This window comes from Emys orbicularis, chromosome 9 (genome assembly GCF_028017835.1).
Source record: "Emys orbicularis isolate rEmyOrb1 chromosome 9, rEmyOrb1.hap1, whole genome shotgun sequence".
Lineage (NCBI taxonomy): Eukaryota > Metazoa > Chordata > Testudines > Emydidae > Emys > Emys orbicularis.
This window is the reverse complement of record NC_088691.1, coordinates 46,037,125-46,062,498: the sequence shown is the minus strand read 5'-3', so window position 1 is coordinate 46,062,498 and position 25,374 is coordinate 46,037,125. Positions and strand designations below refer to the sequence as shown.

Here is a 25,374-nt window from a genome sequence, read left to right as displayed (position 1 = left end):
AGCCCTGCAGGCTGCACCCTGAGTGTGAGGGGAGGCAGAGATGACTTCAGCAGCTGGCCAGGGGGGAGCCACAAGCCCCCTACCAGGCCTGGAGGGACAGGGTGCAGTGCAGGGGAACGTGCCACTTTTCAGGAGACCCTGACTTCACCCGAACTGGCATCGAGTGAAACGGGCTTCAAAAGCATTAGGAACCTCAGGGGCTTGGCTACATCACAAAGCTGTCCCATGACTGGGCAAGACCAGCTGCTTCTGTGTTGTGGGAGGCAGGACTGGGACAGAGGGGTGGTGGAGAGGGGGCCTGGGCTCTGACAGAGCTGTGTGTGGGGGGCTGGGAGAGCAGGGCCTATGGGTTGGGACTGAGGGGCACTGGCAGAGCTGTGTAGAGAGGAGCCCAGGGCTGGGCTAGCAGGGGGCTGTGGGTCAGGAGTGAGGGGCACCAGCAGAGCTGTGGGGGAGCCCAGGGCTGGGCTAGCAGGGGGCTGAAGGTTGGGAGCAAGGGGCACCATCAGAGCTGTGTAGAGAGGAGCCCAGGGCTGGGACAGCAGCGGGCTGCAGGTCAAGGGCACTGGCAGAGCTGTGTGCTCAACGTGGGAGTCACAGGAGGCAGACGCTCTGTCAGGATTCAGGCGCACTCCAGTGGGAGAGGGGGCAGGTGCTATGCAGGGCCCCAGAGAAGAGGTGTCTGAACCCCGCAGGGCGAGCAGTGCTGGGGACGGAGGGGCAAATGGATAGCATGCTCTGCTCTGGCAGGGGCAGCGGCACTGCAGGTGCTGGGGAGCCCAAGCTGTGCCCCACATCTCCTGGCAGAAGTTGCCACCTTCAGCAAGGCACAAGCCATGGAGCAGGGCATCCATCCTTCCCATTGTCCCACTGGGCCTGGCTCCCTCCAGGGCAAACCAGGCTGCTCCCCAGAGATGGGCCATCAGTGCCGGGAGCCAGTGGAGCCCCACCAGCCCAAGGCCCCGTACTCACCATGGATGGGGGATTCCAGAGAGATCTGGGCTGGGTGACCCCAAAGACTAGAGTGTTGTGTCCCTCGTGGCCGACCTGCTCCCCCTAACGCCTCCCGCAGGAGCACAGCCCAAGCCCCCGTGCTGTGGAGCCACGAGCCTGGGTGCCACGTCAGACTGCAGAGACGGTGCCCTCGCTTGCTGGCTGCGCCACACAGGCTGCGGACCCCGATCCCAGTGCTCTCCGGGAGTCTTTGCCGGGCCGGAGAGCCCCACCCCCAGGCCCAGCAGCCAATCGTCTACCTGCTCCCAGGCACCCGCAGCAGCCAGGAAGGGAGCGAGGAAGCGATGTTCAGGGGAGATAAGCTCCGGACAGCAAAGAATTCGCTGCCACATGGGAGAGAAAACAGGGAGGGAGCTGGCTGGGGCTGGAGAGCATCCGAGGGCTTCCTGGCTCCACGAGCAGCCACAGGGAGGAAATGGGACAGCAGGGCCCCGTTGGGCACACTGAGTCAGTGGGAGCAGCAGGCTCCCAGACAGGCCCCTGCCCTGCCCCTCGCGAGGGACTCAGATCCCAAGTGTCATTAGCACCCCGGAGGAAGGGGGATGACCCCTGCATCCGCAGGCTCTCGGCCCAGACGGGCTGTTCTGGGGATCAGGGAGTGTTTCCAGCTGCAGGGGAGAGCAGGGCCTATGCCTGGCCTTAGTGCTCCCCTCCTCCCCTGGTAGCTGCTTCCCACAATGCCAAGAGCCGCAGGGCTAGAGAAGGGGTCTCCGGCTGGCATGCCCAGGGATGCCTTTGCCAAGTCTCCCGCAAGGGGCCACAGCTGTCCCATGTGGCAGCATGAAGAAGCCAGGTCACCTCCCGGCCAGGCAGGCCATCCGGGCCCTGACGTTGGGGTGCAACCAGCGTCCTGTCCCGGGCAGACCCCAGCCAGGGCTGGGCAGAGTGGGGGAGGCTGTAGGATCCGTCCAGGGGCTCGCTCCACGGCTAGTGCTGATTGCAACAAAACAAACCACAACAGCTGCAGCTGCTTCCCTGCCCTAAGCAGCTGGGCTTGCCCCCTCCCCCCTGCCCAGCCCTCACCCTCGCACAGGAAGCTGTGGGAAGAGCCCGGGAAGAGGGAGGTCACAGGGGGGTGGAGATGGGAAGAGATCAAGGGGAATGGGCAGCCCTGCAGCCTCGGCTCTGGGAAGGGCGGCAGGGTCAGGCTGGTTAGGGGAGCCCGGGCTGGGGGCTGCGGGCAGGAAACACATGGCCGGAGCCTTAAAAGCCAGCTCAGCATAGAGCTTGGGGCCAGGGTCATTTCACCCTCCCCCAATCTCCCGGCCCCACGTGAAACTCCCCGGGCAGAGCCCCTGGCCCATGTCGCTGGCACCAAGCGGCCTCACAGCTGCAGCGAGCGCTGGGTTCTGCGGGCTGATCCGGGCTCATCGGGGAGACCTTCTGGTGGGGGGGCAAGGGGGGAAGGGGGCAGTGTGCTCAGAGAACTTGGGTCCCCCGGGGCATCCCCTCCCGGCCAGTGTCACATCTCTGCAGCCACCTCCCTGCCTGCGTTCGAGGGCTGGGGCATGGGGATCCCAGCTGTGCTGGCCCTGGCAGGAGAAGCCAATGGGCCGCCCCAAGTCCAGGGGCTCCTCTCCCCAAGCAAGTAGCGCGGCTGCCGCAGTGCACAGGAAAGGCTCTGGATGGAGGTGGCTATCGGGTGTCATCCACAGGGCGGGCAGCCAGCCCCTCCTGGGAGTGCCAGGACGTAACCCCCTTGGGGAGGGGAGAGGGTCTGGGGCTCAGCATGGAGCCATCCCAGACACGGCTAGGGCTCTGGGGCCAACAGGCTGCGCTGTCTCCCTGCCCCATGCCCTGAGTCCAGGCACTTCTCACCAGCAGAAAACAGACACATTCCAGCCACCAGAGGGCAGCAGCGGCTCAGGCTGGGAGCACCACAGGACAGCAGGGCCCACGTCCCCCCCAGTCCCCGCCTGGAGGGGGTGGGAGGAGGGAGGGTTCCCTACTGAGCCAGGGCCCCCTACAGCCAGGAGCAGGGGCCTTTCCTGGGTCTCCGGCACACAGGAATCCACACCCAGCCCAGCCTCTTCCGGGGCCCATCACCTGGATATCTGGCATCGCAGGAGCAGCTGAAACAGTCAAAAGGCTTTAGGTCTGCTTGGGGCTGCACAGCCCAGAGCCCACTGTGGCCTGGCAGGAAGCTATGGGGGCTGCCCCGGCAGAGACCCAGCTGTGCCCCCATGCACCAGAGCTTGCGGCTGGAGCTCAGCCGAGGCTGCCTCCCTCCTGGCAGGGGCATCAGGAGGCCCAAGGGGGCAAAGGACCCTGGCTCCAGCCAGGCCTCCCGTCCATGTCCTCACACTGCTGCCAGCGCCCCAGGGGCCAGGGCAGGGGGCCTGCTGTCATCTCAGCAGGGACGGGGTGCCCTGCCCAGCTCCCCGGACCCTTGCCCAAGACAGTAAGACCCCCCGCAGCTAGACTCACCCACCCCAAATAGTCAGGAGATAAACAGGGGAGGGCGCCGGGGGTCTGGAGATAAGGTGGTGCTGGGGATTAGCCCTGGGCAGAGAGGAGCCAGACACACCTGACTGCTGGAGGAAGGGGTGGTCCGACCCCCACTGCTCCCCCTCCCTGGGTTTGGGGGTCAGGTGCCTCCGAAGAGACAGGCTGGGGGTGGGGGGCAGGGCTGTGGAGGGTCCCTGAGCTGCCCCCAGCTAGCAGGGGAGCCTGGGCCTGCTGTGGGGAGCCCAGTGGAACCAAACTGGGGCCAGGAGGCTCCATGCCCAGGGGAGGGGTCCCCCGTCTCATTGCCCCTCTGTGAATGGGAAAGCCCGACACACACACGCACCCCACAGCTGCCCCCAACCCTCTGCCCTCACCTGCTGGGACAGCCCGGCTCAGAGCGTCTCCTCCCCAACCCCTGGGTGAAGCGGCCTGGCAGGGGCCGGCAGAGAAGGGAGACAGGGTCCCATGGCCCCACCGCACAGCAGCGCAGCGAGCCAGGCAGCCCCACCGGCCATAAGCTCCCACCCAGCCCCAGATGCAGCCTCTAGCCCAGAGCCCTAACTCTGGGTAGCGAGTGTCAGGGGTCTGGGGCTGCTGGGGAAACCCCTCTGCTCTGTTCTCTCCCCTGACGGCCAGACAGGGCCTGGCAGCACCCAGACATGCCAACCCGTGGCCCAGTCAGCTCAGCCCCTCGCTGACCCCCAGCACCTCTGGAGCTGGGGAGACCCCTCCTCACACTGCTGCCACCTGGATTCTCCTGCACCTCCCCTCTGCCCACAGGGTGGCGCCCTCCCCAGAGCCTGGGGATCCCCAGTGGGGCTGACTCTAGGACAATTCACCCGCTCTCCAGGCTAGGACGGCCCAGCCAGGGCCCCGCTCTCCTACCTCCTGACAATCATCTTCAGCGTGCGGTAGGAGCCTTTGATGAGGACGAGCGCCTCCTGCCGGGAGCCGTACAGTGGGGTGCCGTTGATGTTCACCAGCTCGTCCCCGGGCCGCATCTTGCGGGACAGGGCCGCCTTACCTCCATCTTCAATCTAGGCACAGATCCAAGACAACCGGGCGGTCAGATGGGCTCACACATGCCCGCGCACAGAGGGGTATGGGGTGGCCAGGCCCTTGCTTTCTGGGGATGCCCCAGCGCCCTGGCCAGTGACGCAGGGAACCTGTTTCAACACATCTGGCTGTCCAGCCCTCACCACACACCCCCTGGCATCCCGTCTGCCTTCGAGGGGAGCCCCAGGCCCAGCTACTGCAGGACAGAGGTCTCATGGGATTGGGGGTGCGCCAAACGGTGGGGGTGCTGGGGCCATGAGGCCAGAGCTTGGAACACACCATGCCCATAGAGATGTCCCACCAGGACCCTGTAAGGTAGGTAGCAGGGTAGTGCATATATTGTGGGGGCTGGAAAGTCACTGTGGGAGTCAGGGCACAAAGGCCTCCCAGCATTGCTGACCGAGCCGTTCAAAGTCCGGTTGGCCACCTGCAGCGGGGCAGGCACCTGCCCGGCTCCGCGCAGCTCCTGGGAAGTGGCCAGCATCTCCCTCTGGCTCCTAGGCATAGGGGTGGCCACAGGGGCTCCGTGCGCTGCCCCTGCCCTGAGCGCTGGCTCTGCAACTCCCATTGGCCGGGAATTGCGGGGGTGGCGCCTGCAGGCAGGGGCAGCGCATGTTGCTGCCTGGCTGCGCCTCTGCCTAGGTGCCAGAGGGAGATGCTGGTCACTTTCTGGGAGCCGCCTGAGACTAGCAGTGCCACCCAGAGCCCACACCCCTCACCCCCTCCTGCGCCCCAACCCCCTGCCCTAAATCCCCCCCCCCAGAGCCTGCACCCCTCACCCCCTCCCACACCCCAACCCCCTGCGCTTGCCCTGAGCCCCTTCCTGCATCCAAACTCGAGCCCGGAGTCCCCTCCCGCACTCCAACCCCCTCGGCCCCAGCCCAGAGCCGCACCCTCTCATTGCCCCAGCCCAGAGCCCGCGCCCCCACTCCAAACCCCACGGCCACAGCCCAGAGACCCCTCCTGCACTCCAATCCCCTCATCCCTGGCCCCAGCCAGAGCCCACACCTCTGCCCCAGCCTGGTGAAAATGAGCAAGTGAGCAATGGTGGGGCTTCAGAGAAGGGGCAGGGAAAGGCCTCGGGCAAGGGACAGGGAAGGGCAAGGGTGTTCAGTTTTCTGCAAATAGAAAGTTGGCAACCCTACCCATCCATCGCCAACAAAATCCACACACACACCTCTCTTTCTCCCCCCTCCTGGCGATGACATTCAGCTCCTCTCCCTGCCTCCCCACCTGCTTGCCAATCCAAGCTGGGGATGGGGGAAAGACGATTTCCTGGGGTGGAGGCGGCAGTAGGGCCCCCAACCCATGCTGCCATGAAACAGCGCATGGAGACCGGCTGTCTGGCAGCAGGTGTCTCGGCTGGCTGAGGCCAGGGGCCTGGCTGAGCAGCAGGCAGGCAACAGCCCAAGGGTAGCTGGAAGGGACAGGGACCCCCGGATGCAGAAGCTCTGAGCCAGCCTTCCAGCCAGGCCCCACCATGGAGCTACTTGAAGCACCCAGCCCTCAAACAAGGAAACCCAGGGGAGCCAGGTCCACAGAACGTGTCTGGAATCCAGCCCAAAATGGTGCATCTCTCACACCTGGTGCGTCCCGTCACACCGTGCGCGCGCACACACACCTAGCATGCCGCACAACAGGCACATTCTAGTCTGAAGGAAGGTGCCAGCGTATCACTGGGGAAATGTGTCCTTGCACAGTCAGCGGCAGACCAAGACACAGCTGAATGGACCGGCTAGGCTGGACACCCTCCCCACCCACAGCACCCCCCTCTGGCAAAGGAGTCCGGTTTCCTCCTCCCCAGCCCTAGGTTTTCCCTCAATCCCAGTCATATTTGGCTTGAACCTATCACTGAATCTGGCACACAAGAGGTTAAAGGGCACAGCAAGCAGGGGGGAGGGGCAGCAGCTGGCTCCCTCCTCCACCCAGCTGGCTGAGGGGAGACAGCCCCTCTGGCTGATGGGGCACTAGGCTGCCATTTGGGGGAACCCCTCCTCCGGCTCTGACAGGACAGGCCATTCTTGAGTGCTCCCCTGGGAGCATGGCCAGCCAGGAGCATGCGGCTCCATGAGCCCTGATCCTTGCACGGCAAGCAGATCCCCTTACCACCCGCGCCCCAGGGCAAGGCAGCCCAGCACCAGCTCCCAGGCTGGCTGCTATTAACCCCAGCCAGCTCAGGAGAGAGGGTGCCCCCACCAAGCCTCAGCGTCCTGCCTGGAGCCATCACGCAGCTGCCGAGAGAGGCCCAGCTCCTAAAGGGGCATGGCCCACCCCACCAAGACCATCTCTGGCCTCCCCTGTGCAGGCGCCCGGAGGGAGACCGAGCTAGAAGGGGCCACAGCCAGAGAGCTTCCATCTCCACCTGGGACAGCCTACATCAGCCATCTGTTCTGGAGCCAGATGCCATGGTGATGGGCCACCTTAGGACAGCCTAGCTGGCGACATTCACTAAGGAAAATCACCCCGCTAAGAGCCTCAAGAGAGGATCGCTGGTGCGACGGGGGTCTCGGGTCTCAACCCAGCTTTCTAGGGGATGGGGATTTTTGTGCTGGATCAGAACCAGGGCCCAGTGCCCCCATCAAACAGTGGCCAGGAACAGTGGCTGAAGAGGAAGTTGTAGGAACTCCCACAACCATCAGCAACATGCCCTGGGGAGGCTGTCCAGAGCTGGCTTGTGGCCTGAAGTGGATGGGGGTCCCGGCCCACATGGAGCTGCTACCCCCCAACGTGCTGTGGATGCTCACGTTACTTCTCCCCCCCCCCACCGCCCCGCCCCGCCCCATCCCCATTCCCACCATAAGCCCCAAGCTCCCAACCAGCCCACTCTGCCACACACAGCCCTTGGGGGACCTGGTTGCCAGCGCCCGACCCCGCCCGGCCCTCGGGAACCAGAGTTAATAGAGACCAGGCAGGGAGAACATGGATGCAGTGATTGCAGCACAAACAGAAAAAAACAAGCAGCCTCAGAGCAAAGCCCAGGGCTCCCGCCCCGGGGCAGCCAGCCTGAGCCAGCGTGCCCCATGCCCCAGGGCAGACCGGGCTCCTAGGCCCCCTCACTCACACTGGGGTACTCATCCTGGCTGCCATGGAGCCCCCTGCCTAACACCAGTGCGTGCGGGCGGCTTTGTGCCCACTCATGAGGCCAGCATAATACTTGGCTAGATAGGCATGCTCCAAAGAGCCTGGCAGCATGGCGATGGCAGCCCAGCCCCGCATGGCACTCCCACCCCAGGACGGCAGCTCCCCGATCTGGCCGCTGGGATTCCAGAGCTATGGATCTGACCCGACTCCGCCTGCTAGCAGCGCCCGAGCTCGCTCTGGCAGAGAGAATAACCCCATGCTAGGGCCGTTTGGGAGGCCAGCGAGCTAGGCCCACCTGGCCCCAAGCGCCAGGGTCACAGCCTTGTACTGCCTTCCCCAGCCACTGGGAGAAAGGACATGCAGAACATGCCAGGGACCCTCCAACCCCTCGTCCCTGGGCCCAGCCCCACATGGCTCCTGGCAGCCTGGGTGGCAACACACCATCTTACAGCACCATCCTGCACTGCTAGGCACTGCCCCAGACACAGCTGAGCCCCCCTTCCCCCACCCTGACCCAACCCTGCTTGGGGGGCTTGGAAACCCCAAGCAGGAAAGCCAGGTTCCCCCCCACACACACAAGCAGTGCACTAGGGACCAGGCTGTTATACAGCAGGGGCGCTTGTACCACTCTCCGAAGGGTCTGGTGCTCCCGGGTCCACAAAACCAACCTGGCTACAGCTGGATCTTGGCCTGGGGCGGCCGTCGAGTCAACCCTGGGGGATCCGTCGTGGGAGAGGAGGCTCCTGCCCCAGGGGGCCCAGGTGTTCAAGACAGGCCAGGCTGGGGTGGAGGCACACTGAGCCGAGCAGCCCAGCTGGGCTTGGCGTGGCCTCCCTCCCCCACCCCGGTCACATGCATCTCAACAGCAAAGAAAGGAAGCTGAAAAATGTCTCTCGCTTTCCCCGCAGATTCCCCAGCAGCGTCGGGGCAGCACAAGAGCCCATTGTGCGGCTGAAATGCCAGCCCAGCGTCCAGTACTCCCAGCCAGGCTGTCCATGGCATCAGCACATCCACCCCATGGTGGGTGTAGGACAAGGGGCTCTGGGGGCGAGGGGAGCTGGGCATTCCAGCTCCCGGGCATTGCCAGCCTAGATCAGTGGCCAAAAGTGCTGATCCCGACAGCCCCGCTCGCTGATCAGCGGGCAGCGCGGACTGGGGCCTTGGCTCCTTGCCACTGCACAGAAACCGCCCCCACATTGGCACAGACTGGTTCCCAGTGCTGCCCATCTCCACAGAGAGGCCAATGACTACACGTGTCTTGGAGGCAGGACTCCTGCTGTCCCCTGCACGGGGGCCCCTCCAGCCCAGGGCAGCGTCGGGGTATGTGTGGAGGGGATGCCCATGCTGCACCTGCTCTGGGGAGGAGACTACCCTGGGGCTGGGAGACATGCACTGAAGCAAACCAATGTACAAATCCCTGGGCAGGACGAATCCACAGGCGCAGCAAGGTGGCCGGTGGCTCCCTGCACAGAGCGATGGCATCGGCAGGAATGTAGCAAAGGTGTCACGGAGTCCCCGGGCGATGCTCTGGAACTGCTCCCCACAAAGCCAGTCAGGACTTTGGGGAGCCTCCTCTCCCATGGAGCAGACTGTCCTCAGGGCAAGAAGCTCACACGGCTTCACCTCCTGGGTCTGCCCTTGGAGCATTCAGCATATGCCCCTCCGTGCGCTTCCCACAGCGAGTCCACCCAGGCGGGGTCCTGGGGAAGCCAGAGGGTCCTGCACGCACCCCCACTTCGCAGTCGGACGTGACTCTCAGCCAGCCAGTAAAACAGAGGTTTATTAGATGACAGGAACACGGTCTAAAACAGAGCATGTAGGTCCAGAGAACCGGATCCCTCAGCCAGGTCCATTCTGGGGCCCAGCGAGCCAGACCACCCCGTCTGTCCTCACTTCCCATCCCCAGCCAGCCCCAAACTGAAACCCCTTCCTTTCTGGCCTTTGTCTCTTTCCCCGGGCCAGGAGGTCACCTGATCTCTTTGTTCACCTTTTGCTATTTACTTGCAGGGGGGAAGGGCCCCGGCCATTTGTTGCTAGGAGACAGATGGTCAGCCATTTATGCACACTGGAGACTTAAGAAATGCATAGGGGAAACTGAGGCACCCACACAGTATTCAGAGGAAACATTAAGAACAGTCCCACTTCGTCACAAAAGGCATGCCGGATCTCACCAGTAACAGATGCATGGAGCCCAGCACAGAGGGGGAGGCTGGGGCAGCACAAATCAGAGTCCAAACCTGGAGCATGGAGCTAGAGGAGGTGAGACTGGGACACAGCAGCTGAGAGCGTTCCCAACACAAGGGGAGAGCCTGCATCAAACCATCAGGGGTCAGGAGACAGTCCAAAGCCCTCCCCACTCATCTGGGCAAGCAACCGCCTGCTGCGGCTTCAGCAGCTTTCCCAGCCTGGATCACCTGCCAGATCCCACTGTGCTGGCTCCCGTGCTGCCCCCTCTGCACCAGGAAACTCCTGGATTCCAAACAGGATGTTAGGAATCATTAAAAAGGGGATAGAGAATAAGACTGAGAATATATTATTGCCCTTATATAAATCCATGGTACGCCCACATCTCGAATACTGTGTACAGATGTGGTCTCCTCACCTCAAAAAAGATATTCTAGCACTAGAAAAGGTTCAGAAAAGAGCAACTAAAATGATTAAGGGTTTAGAGAGGGTCCCATATGAGGAAAGATTAAAGAGGCTAGGACTCTTCAGTTTGGAAAAGAGAAGACTAAGGGGGGACATGATAGAGGTATATAAAATCATGAGTGATGTTGAGAAAGTGGATAAGGAAAAGTTATTTACTTATTCCCATAATACAAGAACTAGGGGTCACCAAATGAAATTAATAGGCAGCAGGTTTAAAACAAATAAAAGGAAGTTCTTCTTCACGCAGCGCACAGTCAACTTGTGGAACTCCTTACCTGAGGAGGTTGTGAAGGCTAGGACTATAACAATGTTTAAAAGGGGACTGGATAAATTCATGGTGGCTAAGTCCATAAATGGCTATTAGCCAGGATGGGTAAGAATGGTGTCCCTAGCCTCTGTTCGTCAGAGGATGGAGATGGATGGCAGGAGAGAGATCACTTGATCATTGCCTGTTAGGTTCACTCCCTCTGGGGCACCTGGCATTGGCCACTGTCGGTAGACAGATACTGGGCTAGATGGACCTTTGGTCTGACCCAGTACGGCCTTTCTTATGTTCTTATGTTCTTATGATCAAACTCAAACAGCTGCTACCGCCTCCACCTTCAGATTCCTCCGTAAGGGTCCCTGCAGCCACGGTGCCGAAAGAGCCCAGCCTCCTGACCTTGGGGCTCAGCAAGTTCCTCTAGAGCTTCTCGCAAACAGGGTCTGAACCCCCAAATAAAGCAATTCCAAATGCCCAGCGGTGCCTCGTGGGCGTTGGAGTTCACAGGGTTGCCAACTCTCATGATTTCGCCCAGCGATATTTGGTGCTTTTGGTCAAGCCCCAGCACCTGGAGTCCTGTGACAAGGGGAGAATCTCAGCCTTCATTTTAAAACCCCCTATGCTTCTAGCTCTCCTAAGTGCAGGGCAAATCTCACCAGATCGGCCTGGATGCTCAGCAACCAGCAGCCAAACCAAGAGAGCCCACCTTTTACTCTGCATTCGAAATCTCCTTGTTTTGGAAGCTGACTTGTGATGTTTGAACACTTGGGGTTGGCCATGCTGCATCCAGACTACATCTCCTATGATGCACTGAGGTAAGGGGAGTGGGCACATGACAGGCACCCCTTGCCACAGTGCACCATCGGAAATGTAGTCTGGCCAGAGCACCTGACCCACAGAGAATGGGAGCCAGAGGGACCTGAACTACAAGTCCCATGAGGCACTGCGGTGCCATTTTCATGGGAAATGGGGGCCGTCGTTTTGGACGAAATATCGATTCTCCCTGCGGCCAGCAGAGGCTTCTTGTGACAACAATAATTTGACTGAAAAACTTCTGCCCGGCTCTATATTCCTCTCCCCGCCCCTTGCTCCCCAGCATGACCCCCATGGAAACTGCCACTTGAGCTACAAGCCCCAGAACTAGCCAGGCAGGGCCAGGTTTCACCCAGATGCATTGGCTTGCGCCCTCTTCCCAGCCCACCTTTGTCCTTTGGCTGGAGGCCCGCAGGGCAGCGATGGCCTCCTCTCTGCGTTTGTACAGCACCCAGCACATCACCTCTAGTGAGCACCACCATGCTATCACTATTATCTGCGCCCACTGCAAGCCCTGAGGCCACTGTGCCCCTGGCAGGAGCTACCATGCATGGTGCATGTGCGTCACTAGAGGATGCTGTGCAGGGGAACAGCGGGGGGAGAAGCCAGCCCTGACACAGCACCATCACCTCAGGGGCTTAAAGCACCGTAGGCAGGCAGGAGTGTAGCACTAGCCCCACTGCAGCAAGGAAAACTGAGGCACACACAGGGAGGAGCTTACCCAATGTGACAGACACAGAAAGAGTCAGGAGTCCAGTGCCCTGCTCAGTTTCACTGCCTCTCTGGGTACAGCGGCCCCCACCACAGGTCACCCCACACCCCCCTCCAGGTGAGAGGCCTGTGTTTTGGTCTCCGGTTCTGTTCCCCTGGCCTGCCCTGGGTCTCCAACAGGCCCAGCCCCCTATGGGCAGGAAGAGCACCCTGCCCACCCAGCTCAGAAGGCCGAATGTCCCCCATCCCCAAGCAATGCCAGGGACAGCTCCGTGCCATGCCCCACACACTCGCCCCACGCTCAGTGCCAAAGCCAGCCAATGGACTCCAGCACAACAGCAGCTCAGCTCTCACTCGCTTCCCCCCACCCATTGGGCTCCATCCGGGAGGATAGGGGGTGGGGACGCCCCACGGGCCAGGACTGCCCACAGCCCCCCCCCAGTGCCATGGCACAAATGGGGTAAGTGGGGAGCTTCTGAATGACCCACCCATGCCCGGTTCTGGTGCCAGAGCACCCACATCAGCCTGTTCCTCCACAGCCCATGCATGGGCACTGCCAGGGAGGGACAGGCTCGGCTCCCTACCACTGGCTCACGCCTAGGCTCATCCCTAAACAGGATGTGGTTGAGGCTGAAGATCCTTCTCCGGCTGATGGAGATGGGTAAACCAGCTCTGCTCTCACAGGGGCACTTGCCTGAGTCCCTCCCAGGAGGGGCAGCAAGGGGCCATTCCAACACCCATTGCTACTGCACCCCCACATCACTGACCCCCTCAAAGTGACAGCATGGCTGCTGCAGGCTCTGACCCGTGGTCCCCAGCATTGCACTGAAGGCCAGGGCACCTACCGGGCCCTGCTCTGTCACGAGCTGCAAAGAACCTGAGCTGGGTTCCCACGCCTCCTGGGAATTGGCTGTGGGGCCCCAGCTTGGCAGAGTCCAACGTGGGGCTTGAAGATGCTGCAGGCCAATGCAACCCCCATAGAGCATATGCTCCCCACAGAGCCAGGTGGGCCCGGGGAGACCCTGCCCCAGATCCTCACCTGGTGCTGCCAACTGAGGCCCAGGGCAACTGACTCAGAGGGGAGTGCACCCCCTACGAGCTGCCCATGCCAGCTCCTACATGCACACCAGCCATCCCTGGGGACAGCGACTCCCAGCCAAGGAGGTACCAGACGTGGCCCTACTTAGCTAGCAAGGCCCGGCAGAAGCTACAGCTGCAGATGAGCCAAGGAGACGAGGTGCGTTTCTTGTCACTTCCTCCCCTGCAGCTTTGGCCGTGTCTGCTCCCCAAGCCCCACGGCCCCCAGCACACAGTGGGCCCCCCCTGGGCACTCAGCGGGCTCCCCCTGGGGCCCCCGCTGGGCATGCAGGGGCTCCCCATGGGGCACCCCACAGGTGCGCATCACCAAGCCCCTCCTGGCCTCCAGGCCAGGGAGCTCCCCACAGACGCCTGGAGGCCAGGAGGGGCTTGGTGATGCGCCCGTGGGCAGGCAAGCAGGGTGCGCAGGGGCTCCCCATGGGGCCCAGCAGTCTCCCCACAGCCTCCCAGAACAGACTGGGTTCCCCCGACCCCCCTGGCATGCAGCAGGCTCCCCTGGCCCGGGGGCCCCTGGAACACAGCAGGCTCCCCTGGCCCCAGAACACCCAGGGCTCCCCGGCGCTCGCTGACAGAGCGCAGCAAGTCACAGCCTCAGCACAAAGTCTTGATCCACACCAACCGGGGCAGAGCTGGAAAAGAAAATAAATATAGCTCCAGTTCCCAGCGCCGGATTCCTAACATCTCTGGTGCGTTGCTGAAATAGAGTCCAGATGAGGGGACGGCCCAGTACAGCTCCCACCCCATCCTTCAGATCCCAGACAGAGGAGGAATCTCAGAGCCTGGGGGGAGGAGGGGGGAGGGAGCTGCACACCAGCCCCGGATCACAGAAGGCACCAGGCTCTGTGCGGCCCACGGAGAGGGTGCCAGCACCACCATCCCTGGCACACATGGCACGAGGCACCAGGGTGCTGCCCCCAGTCACTGCCCCCGGGCAGTGCCCGCTTCGGCTGAGCCACAGACCAGAGATGGTAACAGCACAAGCTCCCCCCAGCCAGCCTGCCCTGGGCTGAACCCCTCGGGGGAGAGAAGGGCTTGGGGAGGGGGGACCAGAGGGGCTCCAGCTCACCTACTCTATGTTCCCCCCTGCTCAGGCTCCAGGCCAGGGAGCTCCCCACAGACGCCTGGAGGCCAGGAGGGGCTTGGTGATGCGCCCGTGGGCAGGCAAGCAGGCACAGGGGTCAGGGCTGACTTTGGCTCATGGAAGGTGGTTTGTCTGAGGTGTCTGTCCTCTTGGGGTGGGGGTGGCGCGAGGCCAGTGCCAGGCCCAAGGGCAGGAGAGCTGATGGGGCTGGGCTGGGCTAGGATTTCCCTGCCTGTCCTAGGCAGGGGTGGGGACAGAACACGCTCAAGCCTCCCATTCATCCCCCTCCGGCCCACAGGGCTGCTCCTGGGGACAGGGAGACCCAAGGACAATGTTAAGCACCACTTCAGCAGATACAGTTCAGCCACCAACTCTCCCAGAATGGCTGGAATCACTGGGGGGGCGGGGGGAGACACGCCACCGATTCCATAGGACCCCAAATTGGAGAAGAGGGGCCAGGACCAACACAGCCAGAGGGGCTGCAGATTGGGATTGAGGGGCAGCGGCAGAGCTGGGGGAGTGGGGAACCCAGGATTGGGTTAGCAGGGAGCTGCAGGTTGGGAGTGAGGGGCATGGGCAGAGCTCAGACTTTAAAGCCAGAAGGGACCATTGTGACTATCTAGTCTGACCTCCTGAACATTGCAGGTCACAGAACCTCACCCACCCACTCCTGTAATAAACCCTGAACCTCTGGCTGAGTTACTGACGTCCTCAAATCATGATTTAAAGACTTCAAGTTACAGAGACTCCACCATTGACAATAGTTTAAACCTGCAAGTGATCCGTGCCACAGGCTGCAGAGGAAAGTGAAAACCCCACAGGGTCTCTCTCAATCTGACCCAGCAGAAAATTCCTTCCCGACTGCTAACATGGTGATCAGTTAGACCCTGGGTATGTGGGCAAGATCCACCAGCCAGACACCTGCAGGGGGAGCCCAGGGCTGGGCTAGCAGGGGCTGCCGGGTCGGGAGTGAGGGGCACTGCGGGAGGGAGCAGAAGCAGGGGTAGATTGTTAGCCAGCAGGGGCTGGGGCAGTACCATGCCAGTGAACATGAAGCACCCTTGACTGTAAAGGCTCATTTGGCATGGACCAGCGGATGAGTGGGCAGAGGGTGAAGCAGGCACCGAGGGGAGCTGGTAAATGGTGACACCTCCAGAGGGGACAGAGCCCGGCACCCTACTGCTAAGCTCTTCAGGCTGGACACTGGACCAGTGCCCCACATTGCCCCCAGAGGTGCCAAGGGAACCACTCTCCAATAGGCAGACTGCTCCCACGGGGTGGGCAGTGCAGCTCTGTTTGTGGGCAGAGAGCAGAGACTCCCTATCACCCCCTGGGCCCCACAGGGGATGGTTCCAGGGCATTGCACCCAACAGGAGCCCCCAGCACAGCCTGGAGCCCCCTCTGCTGTCCTGGCGGCTGCCCCCCAAGTGGCACATGCACTGCCGAGCATGGGGGCCCATGCAGGACCCTGCCCATGGGAGAGGCCGGCTCTGAACCCTTCACTGGCGTGAGCAGCAGCATGGACACTCCAGCCCCACTGCGGGAAAAGCAGGCACCATCTTTGCTGTAACTGCGCGGGCAGGCAACAGCCATGCATCCCTTTGCTCTCGGTGCCAACGGGAGGCTGCTCCCCCTCCAGGGCTCTTTCAGCAGCAATCCACTGGCTGCCAGAGCCCCCACTCTCCCTCTGGGGCAGCATCCCCAGCTCACTGTGAGGGAAAGCGACTCCCAACATCAGAGGGCTAGTGACCTAGTTAGGGACACAGCCTGGCCGGAGCAGCTCATGCTCTGCTCTGACCACTAGGAAACAGCAGCCCAATGGCCCCATCAGCCCAGAGCTGGGAGAGGAGCAGCAGAGTGCAGCCACAGGGATGCACCGAGGGCAGCAGGACAAGGAGCAGCAGCCCGGAGGAAGAGCCCCCAGCCAGGCACTCACACCAAGGGCAGGGGAGGGCCTGGGATGAGGAGGGGCAGATCTGATCAGACTGGGCTTTACTGGTGCTGTTAGAGCATTAGCTCCCCCTGCCCCAGGGATCCCGGTCTCCCACCCTCCCAGGCGCCGCATGGGGAAATAGAGGCACAGAGATCATGCGGCCTTGACCGAGGTCACCCATGAGCTGCAGCCAGGAACCCGAACATGTGCCACTCGCTGGGAGCCATGGGTCGGATTTCACCCTTCACCACACAAGGAGCACTGCCCAGGAAAGTGGGCACTGGCCAGTGGGAGCAGCTTTTGGCCTCTGCTCCTCAGCTCCCACTCCGGAGCGTCCACATTGGGAGCAGAGAGCGTGAGCTGCCCTTCAGCTTGGCTAAATAGGGAGCCCACTCAGGTCATCACAGAGCCAGACCGGCGCACAGACTCAGGACTCCTGGGTTCTTTTCCTGCCTCCCTATCAGGCCAGCCAGCTGACCTCCTGCCCCTCCCCAGCTCTGCCCCGTTCTCGGGAACACACCTCAGTGCTACCCGGGCCGGCTCCAGGCACCAGCCTGGCAAGCAGGTGCTTGGGGCGGCCACTCCAGAGAGGGACGGCACGTCCAGCTATTCGGCGGACGGTCCCTCACTCCAGCTCGGAGCGAAGGACCTTCCGCCGAATTGCTGCCGCAGATCGTGATCGTGGCTTTTTTTTGGCTGCTTGGGGTGGCCAAAACCCTGGAGCCAGCCCTGGTGCTACCAGGCCCATCCCCAACTGAGCCTGGTGGGCAACAGGTCCCCTGGGCACAGCAGGGTGCAGGGCCAACACCTAAAGGCCCATGGAGACTGGAGACAGTCCCCCGGGGATGGAGCACAGACATGTGCGGCAGCACCAGCACTCGCAGATCTTCCGTGGGCTTGTAAATGGTGCTTCACACAAGGCAGCCAAGGGGGCTGAGAGAGCAGCTGCTGGAGCTCCTACCGGAGCTCCCCAGCTTCTCAGGGCCTCGGCTACTGGCGAGTGCCCTCACCCCCACCACACACTGCGGCTGCAGGGGGGCAGAGCCAAGGGGCGCCTGGGACCTACAGCTGGCTGGTCACCTAGCACCACTCCGAGGGCAGCTCCCAATGCCCGTGGGCAGGGCCCCCTGGCTCGGCCCTGAGCACTCGAGTGAAGACGGAGCAGCAGAGGGGGCTGCTCTGCAGTTTGTTTGCTGGATGCAGGGAGCCAGCCGTCTCTGCCAAGGTGCCGCTCGCATGCCGGCCTTGTCTCTCTGGATCCTGGTGGGGGTCAGGCACTGGCCAGAGGTCACTGGACCCCCTCGAAACAGACAGGACTGAATCAGCCCATTGCCCACACCTGCTGTGCTCACAGGTGTGGGAGCCCCACCAACATCCACCTGACCCCAGAGATCAGCTCCACTCAGTTCTCCCATTGCTGGGGGAACTGGCCCTCCTGCTGTGGCCCGGCCCTGCAGACCAGCCTCACCCTAGGCACCACGAGCTGGTGTCCCTGAAGTCAGACCATCCCAGCCCATCCACCACCCCCAGCTAGGCTACCTGTGCTGCCCCCTGGTGGTCACATTGGTGCCTGCTCATACACCTCCCCCAGCCTGGAGGAGGCTGCAGCTGGCACCCCTCACGCCCCTGCCTCTCACCGGAAACCCTGCCTCGTGTCCCAGCTGCACCACACGGTCCATGTCCTACTCCGAACCAAGTCATGCCAGGACCTGGGGCCCTGCGACCTATGCCACAGCCCTGCGCACGCCCAACGGCAGCTCAGTCACCGTCTCACATCCCCCTCCGTTGTGCAGGGCTTGCTCTCAGCAGACACAACTCAGGCCACCTGGCACACGTTGGCCTCGAGGGGCGTCAGCAGAGGCTCCCCTGCACTCCCCCATCTGCCGTATACCACTGGCAAACACACAACCAGGCCACGCCCCTCCTGCTAGAGCAGAACCAACGTGGCCATCCAACAGGCTCTGGGGACGGAATGGCTCAGCCATGGGGCACACTGGGTCCCCAACAGGCCCCAGATCTCTGCGGTTACAGCTCCCGGGCCAGAAGCCCCTACCCCAAGGACTCGGGACAAAGGGAGGTGGCTGGGGGAGTGACAGGCCCAGGCCGGGCTCTGGCCAAGCACAGCCAGTGGCAGTCGTAGCGGGACACAGTGAACAAGGCGAGTCTAGACGCTGCGCTGACGTCAGGACCGGCTCTAGGCACCACCCCTCCAAGCACATGCTTGGGGCGGCACTTTCTAAGAGACGGCACTCCGGCCCCCCTTTTTTATTTTTATTTTTTATTTTTTTGCTTGGGGCGGCATTGCCGGGAGCCGGCCCTGGCCCAGCCACTCGCCCTGCCAGCGCGAGCTGGGATCCGCGCCCCCTGCCCAGCCCGGCAGCGCCCTGTACAGCGCTGCCCTGGGGAGACTCGGCGCGGCAGCGGCAGCAGGACCCCATCTCCCTCCCTGCATCCCGGGCGCCGCTTCCCTTCCCCCCCCCCCCCCAGCCCCTCTCGCGGCCGCTGCAGCCCGGGCTGCGGCGGTGGCTAGAGGGGCTCCCGGAGTGTGTGTGGGGGGGGAAGGGAAGCGGCGCCCGGGATGCAGGGAGGAAGATGGGGTCCTGCTGCCGCGCCGAGTCTTCCCTTCCCTTCTCCCCCCGCCGCTCCTCACACACTCCGGGAGCCCCTCTCGCCACCACCGCAGCCCGGGCTGCAGCGGCCGCGAGAGGGGCTCCCGGAGTGTGTGAGGAGTGCGGAGGGAGAGAAGCGGCGCCCCCTGGAGCCGAGCCCGGGCTGCGGTGGAGGCGAGAGGGGCTCCCAGAGTCAGGGCCGCCCGGGGGGGGGGGGGCGAAGGGGGGCGAAGGGGGGCAATTTGCCCCAGGCCCCGGGTATGTCCAAGGCTCCCCCCGCCTCCGTCTTCCCCCATCCCCCGGCATCTCAGCCGGTAAGGGGGCGGGGCTGCAAGCTGCGGCCCAGCGGCGGGAACTCAGGCCCCGCTGGAGACATCAGGCGGCTGCAGCGATGTTTGCGAGAGGGGTAAGCGGCATGGTAAGGGGCCAGGGCACCCCCGACCCCATCCCCCACAACCCTGACCCCCAGCTCCGAGCCTAGCCCCTCTGAGCCGGGCACCCCCCGAACCCATCCTCCCCACAGCCCTGACCCCCAGCTCCGAGCCCAGCCCCTCTAAGCTGGGCACCCCCTGACCCCATCCCCCACAACCCTGACCCCCAGCTCCGAGCCCAGCCCCTTTGAGCCGGACACCCCCCAACCCCATCCCCCCCACAGCCCTGACCCCCATCTCCGAGCCCAGCCCCTCTGAGCCGGACACCCCCCGACCCCATCTCCCCACAGCCCTGAGCCCAGCCCCTGTGAGCCGGGTACCCCCCAACCCAGAGCCCAGCTCCCCACCCAGCCCTGGGCAACAGCAGCACCACCCCCAGGCAGCAACAGCCCATTGGCACCAACCATCACCCAGCAACAGCCCATTATGTAATTGCAAATGTATACATACCATTACAGCATTTAATGTTTTTAAATAATGTATTTAGTGTATTTTCAAATTATTACAAATTAATTTTTGAATATATTTCACTAGTTATTTTTTACATTTCCAAATGCATGTTACTATAGTATTGCAACTTTTTTTTATGGAAGGGGCCCCTGAAATTGCTTTGCCCCAGGCCCCCTGAATTCTCTGGGCAGCCCTGCCCAGAGTGTGTGAGGAGCCAGGGAGGGAGGGAAGTGGCGTCCCCTGGAGCCAAGCCCGGGCTGCGGCGGCGGCGAGAGGGGCTCCCGGGGTGTGTGAAGAGGTGAGCGGCCGGCTGGGCTCGTCGGTGCTGAGCAGGTAGCCCCGCAGCCGGAAGCACTCTTCACTTCGCAGCACGAGGGCGCTGGGCCAGACGCACTGCCTTCCTGGACAGCACAGGGGGGAGTCCCTGAGCGCACAGGGACTTTTAAGAAACAGCCACAGGTGCTTTGCATCCCCAAAGCTCTGTTGTCTTGACCAGACTCCAACTTGGGTTGGTCCAGTCCCCCTGGATCATTCACTTCCTGTCAAACTGCTATGCAGCATTGCTGTGGGCTATTAAACAGCTGCCACCTTCCAGCCCAGAGGTGGTTGCATTTCAGTGATGGACAACGTGATTCTCTGTACTGGGCAGAGAATTACAGTGGCCAGGGATCCTTCGGTACGGAGGACCCCCTCTGGCTTGAGCAACTGTGCAGGCAGGTCACTGCTATCTGCGCATGCCACATCCCCTTTGCCAAGAGCCCAGGTACAGCCTCTGCATTCACAGGCCCCGACAGGTCATTTCAGAAATGCCCATCTAAGGATTTCTCCTGACCAGCCCAGCACTGGGCTGAGCGTGCATCCCGAGTCCCCACCCCCTGCCCCATGGCCACTCAGCTCAGAGCTGCTCCTTCCGGTCCAGACAGCCAGTGCCACAAACTTCCTACCCCCAGCTGCTGGGCATGCCCTGCCCCCAGCTTATCCCTGACTTGAGCAGAGGGTGCAGGGAGCTATAAGCCAGAAGCCAAGCGAGGGGAGTGGAGCAGGATCCTCCAAGCGGGCCCAATCTGGCCCTGGATCCCAGTGGCCAGAGACTCCCACAGCCCCTGGCATTTCACCAGCTCCCCAGGTGGCTCTGGCTGGCTTGTTCCCCAAGCTCACTGGTCACCCTGCCCTTGGCACTGCTGCCTGCCCATTTCAGCACAGCGGATCCCAGTTTACTTGCAATTCCGGGAAAGAGCAACTTCCCAGCATCTCCGGCTCTGGGCCGGCCCCCGCCCCACTTCCAGGCCCCTACAGTCCCCGGCCATGCCTGGGGAGCGCTCCCGCCCTCCACATCCACAAGCTCACTCAGAGTCTGCCACGTCCTCTGAGTGAGTGAGAATCTCAGCCCTATCAGCTAACCCAGCCGAGCAGAATGCACCTCCCCACAGATCCCACTGCACCCCACGGGATAGCGTGGCTGAACCGATCAGCATTCTTTGTGGGGGCGCTGCCTCCAGTCAGCCACAGCGAGAGCACAGCTAGGGCTGTCTAGCAAGACCTCTGCACTTCGAACCCCTGCGGTGCTGGCTGCAGAGCCTGGCAGAGGGGCTACAGGAGCTCACACTCTCCCAGAGGACATGATCCCATGGGGGGAGCAGGGGGGAGAGCTTCGGCGCACAGATCTCCAGAGGTTGGGAGCCGAGTCATCCGCTAGTACCCCCCACAGAACCCACACACTGCCCAGGGTGCGCCCCAGCCAGCGCCCCTCCCGGCCCCTGACAACTAGCCATGCCATCGGCAGCCCAGCTCGGTTGTGTTGGAGCCCCTGAGCAAGTCCCTAGGGAAAGTGAGACCCGACTCCAGAGCCAGTCCCACCCATGGGACCCCGAACGGAGAGCAAGCTAGTGGCCTGCAGTGCTGTACGGTGGGGCTGGCTTCATTCCAAGGAGCCCCTCTCCTGCAAAGCACAGTCCCAAATGCCATACACAATCCAGCAGAGTCGGGAGGGGAGACATGCAGCTGAGATCGCTGTGGGACTAGAGGCAGTCAATTCTGTCCCTCCCCAGTGCCTCCTGTCACTCATTCAGATTAGCCCCCAGAGCCCTTCCCCCACCAGGCAGCTGGGTATCATCCCCCCACACTGTACAGATGGGGAAACTGAGGCCCAGATTGGGAATGCAATTTGCCTGCGCTCCCACAACCAGTCAGAGACAGGAACAGAACCCAGCTCTTCCGGACCCACCAGTTCTAGCACTGAGCCACACGCCCTCTGCTGAAGCAGAGAGGCAAGGTGGCAGGAGCCACAGAGCACCCAGCAGTAGGAATGGCGGGTGGGCAGTGGGAGGCGGGGGGGGCTGTGATGCGGGTTTCTACAGAGATAAAGGCTGAATCCTAAATACATGGGGAAATGGCAGGACATAACAATGGCCAACTGGGTCACACCAATGGTCCATCCATCCCAGTGTCCTGTTTTCCAACAGTGGCCGCTGCCAAGTGCTTCAGAGGGAGTGAACAGAACAGGGCAATTTATCAAATGATCCATTCCCTGTCGCCCACTCCCAGCATCTGGCAGTCAGAGGCTTAGAGACACCCAGAGCATGGGGTTGCATCCCTCACCATATTGGCCAATAGCCATTGATGGATCTATTCTCCAGGAACTTCTCTAAGTCTTTTTTGAACCCAGTTATAGTTTTCGCCTTCACAACATCTCCTGGCAACGAGTTCCACAGGTTAACTGTGCATTGTGTGAAGAAGTAATTCCTTATGTTTGTTTTAAACCTGCTGCCTATTAATTTCATTGGGTGACCCCTAGTTCTTGTGTTATGAGAAGGGCACTTCCTTATTCACTTTCCCCACACCAGCCATATTTTATAGACCTCTATCATATCCCCCCTTAGTCGTCTCTTTTCCAAGCCAAACAACCCCAATCTTTCTAATCTCTCCTAATACGGAAACTGTTCCATGTCCCTGATCATTTTAATTGCCCCTTTTCTGAATCTTTTCCAATTCCAATACATCTTTCTTGAGATGGGGGGACCAGATCTGCACACAGTATTCAAGATGTGGGCGTATCATGGATTGATATAGAGGCAATATAATATTTTCTGTCTCGTTATCTATCCCTTTCCTAATGATTCCCAACCTTCTGCTTGCTTTTTCGACTGTCATTGCCTATTGAATGGATGTTTTCAGAGAACTATCCACAATGACGCCAAGATCTCTCTCTTGAGTGGTAACAGCTAATATAGACCCCATAATTTTGTACGTTTCAGTTGGGATTATGTTTTCCAGTGTGCATTACTTTGCATTTATCAACATTGAATTTCATCTGCCATTTTGCAGCCCAGTCACCCTGTTTTGTGAGACCCCTTTGTAGCTCTTCAGTCTGCTTTGGACTTAACTAACTTGAGTAATTTTGTTTGGCTGTAAACTTTGTCACCTATTTACCCCTTTTTCCAGATCATTTATGAATATGTTGAATAGGACTGGTCCCAGTACAGAGCCGGGGGACACACCACTATTTACCTCTCTCCATTCTGAAAATTGAATTTATTCCTACCCTTTGTTTCTTGTCTTTTAACCAATTACTGATCCATGAGGGAACCTTCCCTCTTATCCCATGACAGCTTACTTGTCAAAAGCTTCCTGAAAGTCCAAGTACACTATATCCAGTGGAAGAAGAACAGGAGTACTTGTGGCACCTTAGAGACTAACAAGTTTATTAGAGCATAAGCTTTCGTGGGCTACATCCCACTTCTTCGGATGCATAGAATGGAACATATATTGAGGAGATATATATACAGATACATACAGAGAGCATGAACAGGTGGGAGTTGTCTTACCAACTCTGAGAGGCCAATTAAGTAAGTGAAAAAAAACTTTTGAAGTGATAATCAAGGTAGCCCAGTACAGACAGTTTGATAAGAAATGTGAGAATACTTACATTTCTGGTTGCTGGTGAGTATTTGCTTTAGGTTGGGGGGTTGTCTGTAAGCGAGGACAGGTCTGTCTCCCAAGATCTGAGAGAATGAGGGATCATCTTTCAGGATAGGTTGTAGATCTACAACCTAAAGCAAATACTCACCAGCAACCACACATCACTGAACAAAAACACTGACCCAGGAACCTATCCTTGTAACAAAGCCCGATGCCAACTCTGTCCACATATCTATTCAAGTGACATCATCATAGGACCTAATCACATCAGCCATACCATCAGGGGCTCATTCACCTGCACATCTACCAATGTGATATATGCCATCATGTGCCAGCAATGCCCCTCTGCCATGTACATTGGCCAAACCAGACAGTCTCTACGCAAAAGAATTAATGGACACAAATCTGACATCAGGAATCATAATACTCAAAAACCAGTGGGAGAACACTTTAACCTGTCTGGTCATTCAATGACAGATCTGCGGGTGGCTATCTTACAACAGAAAAACTTCAAAAACAGACTCCAACGAGAGACTGCTGAGCTGGAATTGATATGCAAACTAGATACAATCAATTTAGGATTAAATAAGGACTGGGAATGGCTGAGCCATTACAAACATTGAATCTATCTCCCCTTGTAACTATTCTCACATTTCTTATCAAACTGTCTGTACTGGGCTAGCTTGATTATCACTTCAAAAGTTTTTTTCCCCACTTACTTAATTGGCCTCTCAGAGTTGGTAAGACAACTCCCACCTGTTCATGCTCTCTGTATGTATCTGTATATATATCTCCTCAATATATGTTCCATTCTATGCATCCGAAGAAGTGGGCTGTAGCCCACGAAAGCTTATGCTCTAATAAATTTGTTAGTCTCTAAGGTGCCACAAGTACTCTTGTTCTTTTTGCAGATACAGACTAACACGGCTGCTACTCTGAAACCTATATCCACTGGATCTCCCTTGTCCACATGTGTATTGACCCCCTCAAAGAATTCTAGCAGATTGGTGAGGCATGATTTCCCTTTACAAAAACCAGGCTGACTCTTCCCCCAACAAACTGTGTTCATCTCTGTGTCTGATCATTCTGCTCTTTGCTATCGTTTCACCCAGTTTGCCTAGTACTGCAGTTCGTCTCACCAGCGTGCCTAGCTTTCCAGGGGGCGAGGGGTCTAAGGCAGCCAGCCCCTTCCAGGGGGCTAAGCCACAGTCACATTTCTCTGCACAGCTGAGGAAGCGGCAAGGGTTACTAGGTGGAGGCATCCAGCACACAGAGCCCATGTCCTCCCCTCCAGCCATGCTGCTTTACCGGCCCTGCCACTGTCCCCGAAGCCAGCTGTGCCCAGAAGCAGGGGGACAAAGCCCACTCAGGAGCAGCCAGAGCATTTGGCAGCTCCCCTGTTGGGAACATAGCCAGTCCTAGCTCCAGGATGGGGCCCGGCTGGCAGAGCCAAGGCCCCTGCTCTCACACATGTGGGGTGGGAGGAGGGGGAGCGCTCGCTTTACGGCTCCCCAGGGTTGCTGCGTCAAATGCCCCCACCCAAGGGCTACAGCAGCAGAGGAGCAGGTGTCACATGTGGCCAACCAGCACCCCAGGGACAGAGGGCCACAGACAGGGGGTGGGAGCCAACAGACATTCCCTTAGGTAGGGCTGCTAGCCCCTTGGGAGACAATGACCTAAAACCCCTTGGTCATCTACCCAGGCAGTACTTTCCCCTCTCCTGGCTGCTGTGCCTGGCTGGCTGCTGCCCTCCACCCCAGAGGTGGCTGCATTTCAGCAGTGCTGCACTCCTACCTGGACTGGGGCTGTGTGGATTTCAT

General features: G+C 60.4%; 1 protein-coding gene across 1 annotated transcript in view; it reads right to left on the bottom strand.

The window, feature by feature from the left end:
* SHROOM4 (shroom family member 4) overlaps positions 1–25,374 on the bottom strand; it is a 56,182-nt gene that overhangs the window by 20,738 nt on the left and 10,070 nt on the right. Inside the window, exon 2 of the mRNA XM_065411161.1 lies at positions 4,348–4,499. Coding sequence (XP_065267233.1) covers positions 4,348–4,499 — 152 coding nt within the window. The remainder of the gene's footprint in view (positions 1–4,347; positions 4,500–25,374) is intronic.